The sequence below is a fragment of the Hippocampus zosterae genome, chromosome 15, assembly GCF_025434085.1.
Source record: "Hippocampus zosterae strain Florida chromosome 15, ASM2543408v3, whole genome shotgun sequence".
NCBI classification, from domain to species: domain Eukaryota; kingdom Metazoa; phylum Chordata; class Actinopteri; order Syngnathiformes; family Syngnathidae; genus Hippocampus; species Hippocampus zosterae.
In genome coordinates, this window is record NC_067465.1 from 11,436,179 (window position 1) to 11,448,804 (window position 12,626).

A 12,626-nucleotide genomic window follows, 5' to 3' on the forward strand; every position below is an offset into this window, starting at 1 on the left:
CTTGACTAGTAGTTTCACTGAAATAGGAAATGCTAAATAAAGTGTCAGGGAGCACTGAATTTTAAGACTATCTGCTTTCTCTCAGAAGAAAAATGAAGTGAAACATCTTGTGGATTCATTTCCACTTCATGGTTTTACAATAAGGAATTACAAAGACATTTAGCTACCAGTATATGAAACCTCAAAACAATACAGTTTGGTCTTCATGATGCACAAGACAATGAAATGGAACATGCTTACTAAAACTCACTCCACAAACGAAATATAAAAAATGTATTTTCTGCAAATATGGATATGAAATCTCTTAGAGGAGGGAGCAGACTTTGGCCTTGGGCTTATCACTGTTTGGAGAAGAACTCTTTGCTCTTCTGGACGTCAGGTTTGATGCTGTCACTTCCTGGTTTCCAGCCGGCAGGGCACACTGAAACGAAACACTTACAGTGAGTCCCGGACAATTACATGAAAGCAAAACAATGTGCCACAATTAAGGCAGGCATATAGTACATTTACTATATATGCATGCAAACAATAGTGCAAATATTGGTCAACAGCAAATTTTAATCAGAGACAACTTTATGTTTCCAAACATGTATTTTGGACACAGATTTTTTTCCCAGCACATCAGGTCTTGGAGATATTTTCCCTCTCTCTCTTTTTTTTTTTTTTTTTTAGTTTGAGCTATTCAAGCTTATGCAATACGGATTTTACCACATGCTGAAGTTTCAGGAAACAAAATCCCTGTTGTTGAATACAACCCTTAATTCATAAATGTCATGAAATATATTGCAGTACTATGTTACATATCAAAATAATGATTTATTTATTATTATAGGTATAAAAACTTGAGGCACCAGAGAAAATACGAGGACAGAGTTGGACTCGGCGCAAAAAAAAAAATCTAGAAAAGTTTAATTAAATCGCTGATTACAAAATACAGATGAGTTGCCCGGTGTAACTGATGAAAAGGTCAGCAACGGCGGCAGATAACTACATACCTTCTCCGTGTTTGTCAGTGAACTGAAAGGCCTGAACCAGACGCAAGGTCTCCTCAACAGAACGGCCGACGGGAAGGTCGTTGATTGTGATCTGTCTCAGGATCCCCTTGTCATCAATGATGAATAGACCCCTGAGATATAAAGGAAGATGTATGGCAAAGTGTGTGATCAAAAACACTAACTCTCACTATTGAGCATGCCACAAGACATCTAGAACTCTTTTTGAAGAAAAAAAAGGCATATGAGTAGACGTGGTTTGTATCTGCCTGTGCCTTCAACGCAGTATCCTGCAACGAAGAATATGAACACCAGTGTGTGCACTGTCACACAGACACACTGAATTCTATATTCAGATACAAGATGGAGGATGATGTCACCTTCTTGTGTGGCGAATTTGTCTGACTGTGACAACACATTACGGGAGAAGTGAACTTTGGCTTTGTTACCTCCACCTTTAATTGTTGATATTAAATCATTACCATTACCTTACATTCGTTTTCTTTATATTCAATGTAAAAAAATACATTGCGGGATGTAGAAGCAATTGAGCCAAATGACGACGAGTCTGACATTAAAAGGTGAATTTTATTCTGGGGACGAGCCCCACTTTCCAGCAGATGGTGCTGTAGGGTTCTATTTTCTCACTACTACCCATTCAATTGTAATGTGAATTTGTAGAAGGGCTCCTGATCCTCCCTGATGTTGCCGATTTTAAGATGTATACTGTATATATTTTTTTTCATTTGAATTCATGTTCCTCACGTCTTTCTTCTGTCCCAGGTTGCCATGGAAATAGAGAAAGCCTGACTGGAATATATCATCAGGCCACGGGCCACAAATCCAGTCTTGCAATAACTTACCATATATACTGTAAGTGACATGACAAAAAACACAAATCTGACCAATCTGTTGTGTCCACCGTACATCTAGAAGTTAATTCAACTTTGCAATGAATTTCTGAATAGACAACAGCTAGGATGAAGTCAGCTGTGCGAATGTTTACATAAAACTGTTAAAGGGTGTAGTAAAACCGGTTTTCGTTTTTCGTTTGTCTGCAAACTTTTAAAAGATAAAACATTGAGGAATATGTTCATGAGTAACTCTCATTCTACTACTGACAGTTACTATTGGTAGGGTTTGTTTGAATCACATATGGGTAGTTGCCGTTTGCCCATATGACAGCATGCAGCATATTTATTATCCATGCACAGTAGCCACGGACACTACTACAACCATTCTTCTCATTCACATTCCCTGGTGTTGTAAATGTAAACAGAATTGTTTACATTCTTATGTGATGACACTGTCCACATGCTGTTGCAAAATGTTCTTATTGCGGGGCTGCTGACAGTTTATTCTATCGTTTCCCTTTAAATTCCGTGATTTCGTTGTTTTTTCTAGTATAGTATGTTACCCTTGCTGGCGCAAAAAAGTTTTTTCAAAGAGACTTTTTCATGTTGTAAGAAAAGGTCCATCAACTCAGGAGCTAACAATGTTTTCTTTACTTTGTACCAGCATGGCACTACACTGTCAACTCACCTGTAGGCAATGCCTTCATCCTCCTTCAGAACACCGTAATCCGTGGAAATGGTATGTCGCGTGTCAGACACCATTGGGATCTTCATGGCACCCAAACCACCCTCCTTACGTGGAGTGTTGGTCCTTATGAAAATGCAAAGTGAAAATGTAACCATGTGACAAAGGCAACACAAATACTGCAGGTGTTCCGGTGATAAAATACCATGCAAAGTGGCAGAAGTGAGAGTCAACGGAGGCGGCGATGACCTCGCAGCCAATTTTCCTAAATTCGTCTGCCGCATCACTGAATGCGATGATCTCAGTTGGGCACACGAAAGTGAAGTCCAGTGGATAGAAGAAGAAGACAACATATTTGCCTGCCTCAACGTAACGACGTGATTCAGGTGGCATCCGGCAACAAAAAGGCCATTAATATTCAAGTATTTTGCAGCGGGAAGTGCAAAGACAAGCGGGTTCAAAGCTATGCATCCCTTGAACGAGACATTGAATGAAGCGTTACCTTTGTAGTCAGATAGTTTCAGGTCCTTGAACTGGCCATCTGGCATCACAGCTTTAGCTGTGAAATCTGGAGCCATCTTTCCGATTTGAGCTTTGCCTGCAGCCATCTTTTGCAAACTGTACAACAGACCAAACCAAAAAATTAAGTGTTTATCTCTCTCGCTCTCGACTGAAATTAGCACCACCCTATCCTCTCTAGAGAGAGAGAGAGAGAGAGAGAGAGAGAGAGAGAGAGAGAGAGAGAGAGAGAGAGAGAGAGAGAGATTTTCAACATTGGAAAAAATAAGAATGGCAGTTGATTCTGTAAATATTTTTCCAGTAATATTTTACAAAGCCCTGTAAAATAAAATAAAATGTGGATTCAAACGTTTTGAACAGGAATTGCTTTCACGTGAACAGTCATTCTGAACGTGAAAGCAAAACTAAAAACTATAGACAACGAAACGCTGGATACTACAGAGTGGGGAAAAACTGATTCATGAAATTAGCACCACACCTACCGTATCTTTTATTAATCCATGTCTATATTTTGTTGTTCTACTTCTTCTGTTCATAATTTTGCTGCTGTGAATTGGTAATTTCGCCACTGCGAGACGAATAAAGGTTTTCTTATCTTATCTTATCTTATTTATACTGCTTCAAGACTGACACATTTGTTAACACGAGGACGAGTTACATTTTCTTGTCTTGGGCTTGATTAATTAATTTCGATTTTTGAAAGGTTGGCCCAACAGAACAAGAACATGCATTTGGCAAATCGATACACTATTTAAAGCCCTTCTGTACCGTACTTCATTGAGGAAATAAAGCTTGCTTCGCTGCAAAAGACACCGACAATGAAAATGAAACTTACACAATCGTTACTTTCAGTTTAAAATGAGAGGTGCATAACTGTACTTTAGAAATAAAATGAACCCGTTTCTCAAGTTAAACATGCTCTCCCCGAAAATCACTTGTTGAAAAATTTACATCAACAAAACATCAAGATACAACAATGAACTCTTACACAAGAAAAACGGTTAAGTATGCTATTAAAACAAATTTCAACCATAAAAGGCAACGTTTGTTCGGGTTTTTTTCTTGCAACACGTACCTTGTTGGAGCCTTTTTGACTACTCGACTTGAGCGTATTCAACAGGAAAGCTGGGGGAACCAGGCGCAGCGCGAGGCAGCAGTTTATAAAGCAAACCACCTCTCGCGTGAATACGGCTCAGAAACGGGATTTCACTTTCTCCACTTCCTCATCCCCTCCAGTGAGTCCACACAGCATGACTTTGCACATTTCCAGAAACCTTGGTGCAAACCGGGCCTGAAAGCACTGCAGATTACAGAGAAATGACGAGAAATTGAAGTTGAGAATACATGGAAGGGTTAGGGAGCTCAACCTAATTACATTTAGACTTTAATTTTATGTTTGAATATGTGTGTTGCTCTTGACAGTCTGCTATTCCCAGCCCACAAGCAAATGTCATTGTTTGGACAATACAACAACAAAAAGACATCTGGGATTTAATTTACAGTGAGGCAAGTACAAATCACCCAATTTACTGAAAATGTACATTCAGAATAGTTGATACAATTCTTTCAACATTGCTTTTTACAGTTTCGGACATGAAACTAAGCACTTACTTTTAACCATGTTGATTGATAATAGTAGGTTTAGAAAGAAACACGAACCCACACAAACAACAAACCTTTTGACAGTGCCATGCTCAGCCCTCCCCATGACAGATGTTAAAAAATCAGCTGATTAAAGAAAAGCACAATGGTCTTGATTGAAGAACACTTCAGAGAAGTAGACCATTTAAAAAATGTCTTAGAGTTAACCAACAAACAAACATTTTTTTGTAGAATATATTCAAAAAATGTGAAATGTGCAACACTGACTGTGGACATTTGTGGACAGTGAATATCAGTGAAGCATATTCAGAAAATCTGTAAAAAGAATATAGCTCAATAGGGATGTAATAACCATTTATATGGTGAATTTGCTTCCTGTTTCCCAGCATGCCCTATTATCACTTTACCGTGTGTGCTTTCTTGCATCACTGTGTACTTAACCTGTCCTGAATTTCCTCGTTTCTTGCTTGTGGCATTTTTTTCTATAGAAAGGAATGATTTTAGTTGATTTATATTAATCTTTAAAAAAGTCCCTCCAGTTATATACAGAATCCCTTTTTAATGCCTTACTCTCAAACTGTTTTGTAGTCATTATTCCGTGATTTTTGCCAACAGCATCAGCTAAGCGTCCTGCTTCATGTTTGAGTCTTTAATTAACCTGCTACAACCCAAACTCCAAAAGCCTCACAAAAATATTGACATTTGAGCAAAATGTCAAATTAAATTTATGGACACTCTCAAACTGAAATATGAATGTTTTACCAAATTAAGGCTGCTCTCCACCGCTTCTCATTTCTTTGCTGTCACTGAGTGATGTCCTCGCATGCTGTTGCCATGGGCACCGCATCAGGTGCTAGATAAGAGGGTACACACACAATAATAACCTCTTGTTGAGGCATCGCATTGATCAAACGCTGTTCTCATCTGCTAGATCACAAAATGCGTGTAACCGCTGCTTGCGGATATTTGAAGGACATTCATAGCATATATTTTGATCCTGATACACCCTTAAAACGTATTCAGATTTTTGTTGTTGGTGTTGTTGTGGTAATGATGGATGAATAATCTCTAAAAATACAGGTATTATTGAATTACTGAAAATATCCTCCACCAATTCAGAGCAACCGAGTTTATTTTATGCTTCTATACATCCCTGTCAACACAGGTTCAGTGTGTGTGTGTGTGTGTTTATGTATATATGTATGTATGTACATTATATATACAGTGTATATATACAGTGTATATATATATTTTTTTTTAAAGATACCCCATCATTAATAAACTCACCACAGTATGGACAATGATGATGAATGGAGGCACTTAAAGAGGTTTGGGTGTTGCGTGAGTTATTGTGTATGCAGTGACAACACGAATTGAGTTTGTTTGTGTCAGTGTGACAGTGTTTGGATGCCAAGTTCTGACATGTATAACTAGGCAATGAAACCATGGAAGCGGTGGGAGGGTAAAAACATGCTCTTCACCACAGCAGGATGTGACAGAGCCATGTGCTCCACACACACACGCACGCACGCACGCACGCGCGCGCACGGGCACGCACACACACACGCACACATTCACACACACACACTTGCATGCACGCACACACACACGCACACCACACACTTACTGTACACGCAAACACATGCCCATAAAATGAGAAGTGGGTTTTGCATTTACCCTATTTATAGCATCGTAAGAGATTGTTTAAATGTGAAAGTTCTCAAGCAGTTTTTTGAGGAAGTTGGAGTGTGGAAAAAAGAAATCTTAACACATCACAAGATAATCATTCAGGAGTCAGGACAATCTATTTTATATGAACTGTTCTTTTGATGGTGGTGCGGGCACCTGCAACGGCTCCTCTTGTCTGGTTGAGAGGGAAGAAATTTCATCCGTGCTGTATGTTGCACATACAGCGCATTTGACGATAAAGTTGTACTTGACTTGACTTACAGTGATATGCAATAATTGGGCCTTTGCTATATTTAATAGGCGGCTTTATAGTTGGTTTATGTACCGTATACACCCTGCTCAATCAATGATACATTGTCAAATAATCCTCAGTCATTCTTACTTTACATTTTTTGGGGTGTGTACACCCCTGCCAAGTTTATATTTGTCTGATTAAAAAATTGATTAGATTGTTTAGGATGAATTAATATACTGTAATTTAATGGACGAAGATTATAAATGTAGGCTCGGGCTTCTGATATTTCGTAGGCCAGCAGAAAAGACCGCAGTGGCCCTGACAATTCACCACTGATAATATCATCACGTGAAGTCAAAAAAGGAGCTGAGCTATGCCTTTAAGAATTCTTCCGCGCCGAACCGGAAGTGGGCCGCAAAGAATAAGTGGCGCCAAATGCGAACACACGAACTAGGCCGCACGACAACACGACGTCACGCAAATCGGAATCGTACGGCTCTTTCAAAGCGCGTGTCCTCAAAGTCTCCGTTTGGCACGCGCTCGCAGCAATTTTCGGTTGGCTCCTAATTTGGTTCTTCGTCAACACATTGTTTTGCTTGGTTTTGTCCGTGCGTTTCAGAGAACATGGAAGAGGCCAACAAGCTCGTCGGTGCGGGAAAGAAACAACTGGTGATGGGCAAAGTGGTGGAGGCGGTGAGCACGCTCCAGGAGGCCTGCGGAATATTGTGAGCTCGGTCGACGAGGAGTGTTTGTAAATGTTCTTCGCAAATGCTCTTATTTCTTAAGGTTGTCAGATGCCTTTTGTAAGCGCAACTGTTGACTGCATTTGAAAAAGAGCCCCAAAGTTTTGTGTAGCCACATTGGTCACAAAAGTTTAGCGATGTTGAGTTTCTGCGCGAAATTTTTGGATGGACCGAAAATGCACCGTAGCATCGAAAGGTGAACTCAGCTTGACATCGGAACCTTAGAATGCACATGTCCAACTGTTGAATGTTGAGTATTTTTTGCACAACCTGCCGTCGACTTACAAAGAATGGCAAAACTACATACCTGGGCACGTTTAACAGTTGTATCAATGCATTGGTCAAGTGATCAGTGTGTTGGTGATAAATAAAGTTATTAGGACAATTAGACCACGACTGAGTTATTTAAAAATAGATTTTTGTTCAAATTTGGTTCTTGAGAACAAAAGTCTGATTCCTGCATTCAAGTTAAAGTGACTCCAGGCAACATAAAACTATTAATTCCTTTTAAATCCTGGCCTTATTTTCCCGATGTGACCATGAGTTTGCTTGATGAGAATTTTTTTTTTACTGTATTGAACAGACTGTTAACCCAAAATTCATTATTTTAATCAAAGATCTTAGGTCAACTAAAGAAATGTCATAATGGGCTAAACCTCAGCCCAGTTGTTTTTATTTTCTTTCATAGTGCAGTAGGAATGTATCCATTTACTGCTTAAATATTGATGCACATCGTAGCTCAGGAAGTTTCTTTGTGAAGTTTGTTTGTGTGGTACTCCAGTTTGCTCCCGTTTTGGAAAAAAATGCATGGTCGGTTAACCGAAGCCTCAACGACTGCAAATCTAGTCTTCCTTCCCTAAGGTAGCTGGGTTAGGCTCCAGCTTCATGACCCTAATGAGAGCAAGTGCAATAGGAAATGGATGTCTTGACAATGAGGTGTTTTGCTTTCAGATCCAAAGCATATGGAGACACTGCAGATGAGTGTGCAGAGGCATTCTTTTGGTGTGGCAGAGCGCTGTTGGATTTGGCAAGGTATGAACTCTATCTTTTAGGCCTTTGAGATTTTTTTGTATTTTCTTTTACAGTGAATTATTTAAGTAAAGGCAAAGCTCAATGTCAGTGTTGTGATGCAGGATGGAGAATTCAGTCCTTGGTAATGCTTTGGAAGGAGTCCCAGAAGGCGACGAAGACGAGAAACCTCAAGAATCCAATGTGGAGGGCACAGAAAATGTTGACGGTGCGCGAATCATGTTAAAAGTCAAATGCAGTACTCGCAAAATTTTAGGGTGATTTGGCTTTTTGGGGCGAGGACCTGTGGCAAGATTTCAGGATAAACCTAAAATGCACTCAAACATTTGCAGGTCAACTTAAATTAGGGAGACCTTTTATTCAGCTCCAGTTGGAGAACAGCAAGTTGTATACAAAGTACCGGTACAGAAATCACAAATAGTTTGACATTTTCATTGAAAAGTTTATGGAAAAGCTCAAAATAAGTTCACCAGTAATTTCTAGTGCATTTTAGGTTGAAAATTCTGAAATTATTCTTAAACTTCTGTGCCCTCTTGTCATAACAGAAAAGACCAGAGATGAGTTGAGGGTTCAAGTTTATGACGCAATGGCGGAGAAACCTGAAGATGCAAAGAAGAAAGCGGAAGGAGACAAAAAAGTGGAGGAAAGTGATGCGGACAAAGCTGAGCTTCTGAGGGAAGCTGTGGACAAGACGGAAGAACTGGCGCATAAGGAAGGGGCACCTGCAGCTGACAGGAATGTAGAAGAACCTGCAGACAAAATGGAGGACAGCATAGCGCAAGAACCAACATCACCCAAAATAGAAGAGCAAGAAACTGACAAGAACGAAGAAGACCCGACTGATGAGAAGGTTGACAAAACAGAAAAAAAGGTTAAGGATTCGACTGACAAGAAGGGAGATGAACTGTCGGAGAAAACGGAAGACAGCGCAGCAGACAAGAATGCAGACGCGTCGGACAAAATGGAAGCCGGTGAAGGAGACAAAATGGCCGACAAAAAGGTGGATGAACCAGTTGAGAAGATGGAAGAAGAACCAGCAAAAGGAGCTGACGGTGAGTTTGTCTCCTGGACTGGTCGCAGTTGTCTGCCCTGAAATATTTGAACAAAGTTATTTTCAGAAGGAGATGAAGATGAGGAGGAGGAAGGCGAGGACAATGACACTAGAGAGAAGGTAAAACAACAACAACAAACTGCATAGCCGAGCAGATGTCCAAAATTAACATGTTTTGAAGGAGAGCAACGAAGAAGAGGAAGAGGAGGTGGGAAACCTTCAGTTGGCTTGGGAGATGCTGGAAGTAGCCAAGGTCATCTATAAGAGGTCGGTGCAGACCAGAGTGATAATAGTTTGGGATTTTTCATGATAGTTTTGACTTATCTTTTTTTTTTTCATTTTTGGATTGGGTTACATTTGATTTGATTTTATTGTTTTTAGTTATTGTATTAGCTTTAGCTTATTTATTTATTTTTAAATACGGCAAAGTTAATGAGTACAAATTATTTTGGGGGGAGAGGAGTTGGGGCGAGCTCCCTAAGAATTGTGTAATAAAATAAACAAGAAGTCGACTTTTCGGACCTGCACAGTAATATCAAAATAAACATTAAAAGCTCATGGTATGGGTTATTTGTAGGGCTCCACCTAACAATTATTTTGGTGTTCAATTGGATCAAACAAAAACGTATTTTCATTTCCATTGCTTTATTCTAAAACAGGATATAAAATTTACAGTGCAGACAAATTATGATTCAGTAAGTGGTTTGGGCCGTAGCATGTCGGAAAGTAGACAAAACGCAATTGAACAATTGTAAATTACGCAAGATCTCTCAGCGATTTGGCTGTCAAAAGAACTCTGTAAATTTGATTAGCGATGAATCGTTGCCCCTCTAATCATCAAACGCTTTTGTCTTTTCTTGTCAACATAGAAAAGAGTCCAAGGAGGACCAGCTCATGGCAGCTCAGGCCCATTTAAGGCTGGGTGAAGTTTCTGTGGAGTCGGGTACGTTCAAGAGGCCGAACGCCACCTTGCAGATGCCGCAAAGCTTCCCGAGAAATGAACTCTCACTCCCCGCCGCCTCACAGGGAATTGCGCCCAAGCTTTGGAGGACTTCCAGGAGTGTCTCTCCTTGCAGCTGAAACACTTGGACGCCGACAGCCGACTCCTTGCTGAGACTCATTACCAACTGGGTCTGACCTTCGCCTTGAACCAGCAATACAAAGAGGCCATCGACGAGCTCAACCGTTCCATTTCTGTCATCAAGAGCAGGCTGGGTGAGAGTGAGGGCCAGCGCGGCCGTTTTCGTTTACAATTCAAACTGCCACCAAGGTTTGGTTCTTTTTTTTTTTTTTTTTTTAAGTGGATTTTTTCAAGGATGTTTCCGCTTAACATTTACCGGCAAGCCGCTTGACAGATCAACTTTCATGGATACTGTTTTTCTTTGTCAAGCAGCCATTTTGCTACATGCTGTCGACTGAAAATGACGTCAGTCGCTCAGATAGCTCCAGCAATGGCTTACTTGTTTTCTGAGTCTGGTCATGTGACCTTAGCAAGCTAATTCCTATTGCACAAACATAATATTCATAAGAATACAGAGTTTAAACTAATGGGGGCACGCAGAACATATTTATTGTAAAGAGAAGTTTGGACTTGATTTTTCTCTTAGTTGGACATGTGAGTGCAAAGGTTTAGTTTTAGGTTGATCCTAAAATGATATCTTTCGGCTGAGTAGCCCAAACCTTTCGTGTTCCCTTTTTATTTTTATTAACTGAACCTTGTTCCTTTTTGCGGTCCCGTGAGATGGCTCAAGTCTCTCCCCTTGTTTCTAATCGCACAATACAACCACATTGTTTCACAGAAAATCTAACAGAGCTGATCGCAAAGGCTGCTGGCCCTGAGGCGCTTTCTGAGGAGAGGCAGGAGATGGAGGAGCTGAAGGCTCTGCTGCCAGAGATCCAAGAGAAGGTGGAGGACGCCATCGCTACGAAGGCTGTGTTGGTAGGGCGCTTTTCAACATGCGGCTCACTAAAAATCTTTGGTTTGACTGCAAGCTTACTTGCTGTAATGTGCTTGTCAGGACGGCGCCTCCACTTCGTCTGCTGCACAGAGTGGTGACGCATCAGCAGTGAGTGTCGCCAGCAATCATTTTTGTCAATTGAACAATTCTGTCCTCCCCGATTGTGAAATATGTCCTCGGAGGCGCATACATGTTTGCGTGTAAAATCAAACGAGTGCTCATGTTGTTTCTCCTCCCCCCGACTCAGACAAGCGACTTAACGTCAACCACCACATTCACTTCTGCCATCGGGTCCGCTGTCAGTGCTCCAGTCTCTGATATCAGCCACTTGGTCAGAAAGAAGGTATGACAATGATGGAGTCCGAACCGAACGGCACTCGTGCCCCATGCTGTTGTCTAACCTAGACGTGTGTGTGTGTGTGTGTGTGTGTTTCAGAGGAAGCCAGAGGAGAGTCCTGTGAAAGAAGGTGTCGTCAAGAAGGCCAAGCAAGATGATGCTCAGGAGACGTGTGCTGTGCAAAAAGCCAATGGTGATAATGGGGCACACTAAGCGCATGGGAAGTTTAGTGGTGAGGGCTGGTTTTCATTCCTGGATAGTCTCTGAAGTCATCTATTGCTTACTTAGTGATAACTGTTTTTATTTTTCTTCTGTTGCAGTGTTAAAGAGACCTCTTCGTTCTCAATTTACCTCAGCAAGGACACGGCATTGTGTCCAAGATCCTGTATACTTGTTTGTGTCTATTTGTGCTTGTTCTGCTTTTGTACAGTTGAATGAAAAGTGGTTTTGTACATCTTTGAAGTTGTGTGGTGAAACGATGCCAACATCGGTAGGTCTCTTAACATGGCTGGATTTGTTGTCGTCTCAGGTTTCTGATGTCCCATTTAAACATTTTGTGCCTGTTTGGCCACTCTTATTGCACCCGTTTGGTAACTGTGGTTCCTTTAAAATATCTAAGCAGAAATGTTGGCATTGTTCCGCCCTGCATCGTTGCACTGCCCTGTTCCTTGAAATGGTGGATGTATTAAATTGGATGTAAGAAATTACTGGATGTAATTTCTTGTTTTGCCTAATTAAAAAAAACGTATGATGTCCATCCTGTTTATCCTGCATTAAAGTTGGAGGGGCTTGAATTGAACTAGCCCCTGATCGCAAATGACTTTGGGTTGAAGTGGAGTACAAGCTGGACTCGTCGCCTGCCGATCAGTTCACACTCGATGGACAAGTCACCGTGGATGTTTTTAGTGGAATGTGTGGTAATGATTGTGAGG

General features: G+C 40.8%; 2 protein-coding genes across 3 annotated transcripts; one reads left to right on the top strand and one right to left on the bottom strand.

The window, feature by feature from the left end:
* Window positions 1-107: 107 nt before the first annotated feature.
* On the bottom strand, window positions 108-4,275 carry prdx1 (peroxiredoxin 1). Its single transcript, XM_052088820.1, has 6 exons — window positions 4,126-4,275; window positions 3,034-3,149; window positions 2,737-2,890; window positions 2,535-2,657; window positions 996-1,126; window positions 108-421 (listed from the first exon to the last, which is right to left on the bottom strand). Exons 2-6 carry the CDS (start codon window positions 3,137-3,139, stop codon window positions 339-341), a joined length of 597 nt encoding a protein of 198 aa, XP_051944780.1. The 5' UTR covers window positions 3,140-3,149; window positions 4,126-4,275; the 3' UTR covers window positions 108-338.
* Window positions 4,276-6,990: 2,715 nt separating this feature from the next.
* LOC127616960 (histone-binding protein N1/N2-like) lies at window positions 6,991-12,367 on the top strand. Of its 2 annotated transcripts, none has more exons than XM_052088807.1 (13): window positions 6,991-7,301; window positions 8,271-8,351; window positions 8,453-8,556; window positions 8,894-9,400; window positions 9,467-9,519; window positions 9,581-9,666; window positions 10,269-10,342; window positions 10,426-10,614; window positions 11,199-11,338; window positions 11,418-11,465; window positions 11,605-11,700; window positions 11,794-11,926; window positions 12,015-12,367. In XM_052088807.1, the coding sequence occupies exons 1-12, from the start codon at window positions 7,201-7,203 to the stop codon at window positions 11,905-11,907; spliced, it is 1,593 nt and encodes a 530-aa protein (XP_051944767.1). In that variant the 5' UTR covers window positions 6,991-7,200; the 3' UTR covers window positions 11,908-11,926; window positions 12,015-12,367. The 2 variants fall into 2 exon arrangements, with proteins under 2 accessions (XP_051944767.1, XP_051944768.1); XM_052088808.1 differs by having other exon boundaries at window positions 9,470-9,519.
* The last annotated feature ends 259 nt before the right edge of the window (window positions 12,368-12,626 follow it).

Bases quoted from the DNA above. Each gene is read 5' to 3' on its own strand.
- LOC127616960 (XM_052088807.1), top strand. From the start codon at position 7,201: ATGGAAGAGGCCAACAAGCTCGTCGGTGCGGGAAAGAAACAACTGGTG. The intron at 9,667-10,268 runs GTCGGTGCAGAC...TTGTCAACATAG, and splicing joins GCCAAGGTCATCTATAAGAG to AAAAGAGTCCAAGGAGGACC. The intron at 10,615-11,198 runs GTGAGAGTGAGG...ATTGTTTCACAG, and splicing joins TGTCATCAAGAGCAGGCTGG to AAAATCTAACAGAGCTGATC.
- prdx1 (XM_052088820.1), bottom strand. From the start codon at position 3,139: ATGGCTGCAGGCAAAGCTCAAATCGGAAAGATGGCTCCAGATTTCACA. The intron at 2,891-3,033 runs GTAACGCTTCAT...ACGTTGAGGCAG, and splicing joins GAAACTATCTGACTACAAAG to GCAAATATGTTGTCTTCTTC. The intron at 422-995 runs GTATGTAGTTAT...GTTTCGTTTCAG, and splicing joins CACTGACAAACACGGAGAAG to TGTGCCCTGCCGGCTGGAAA.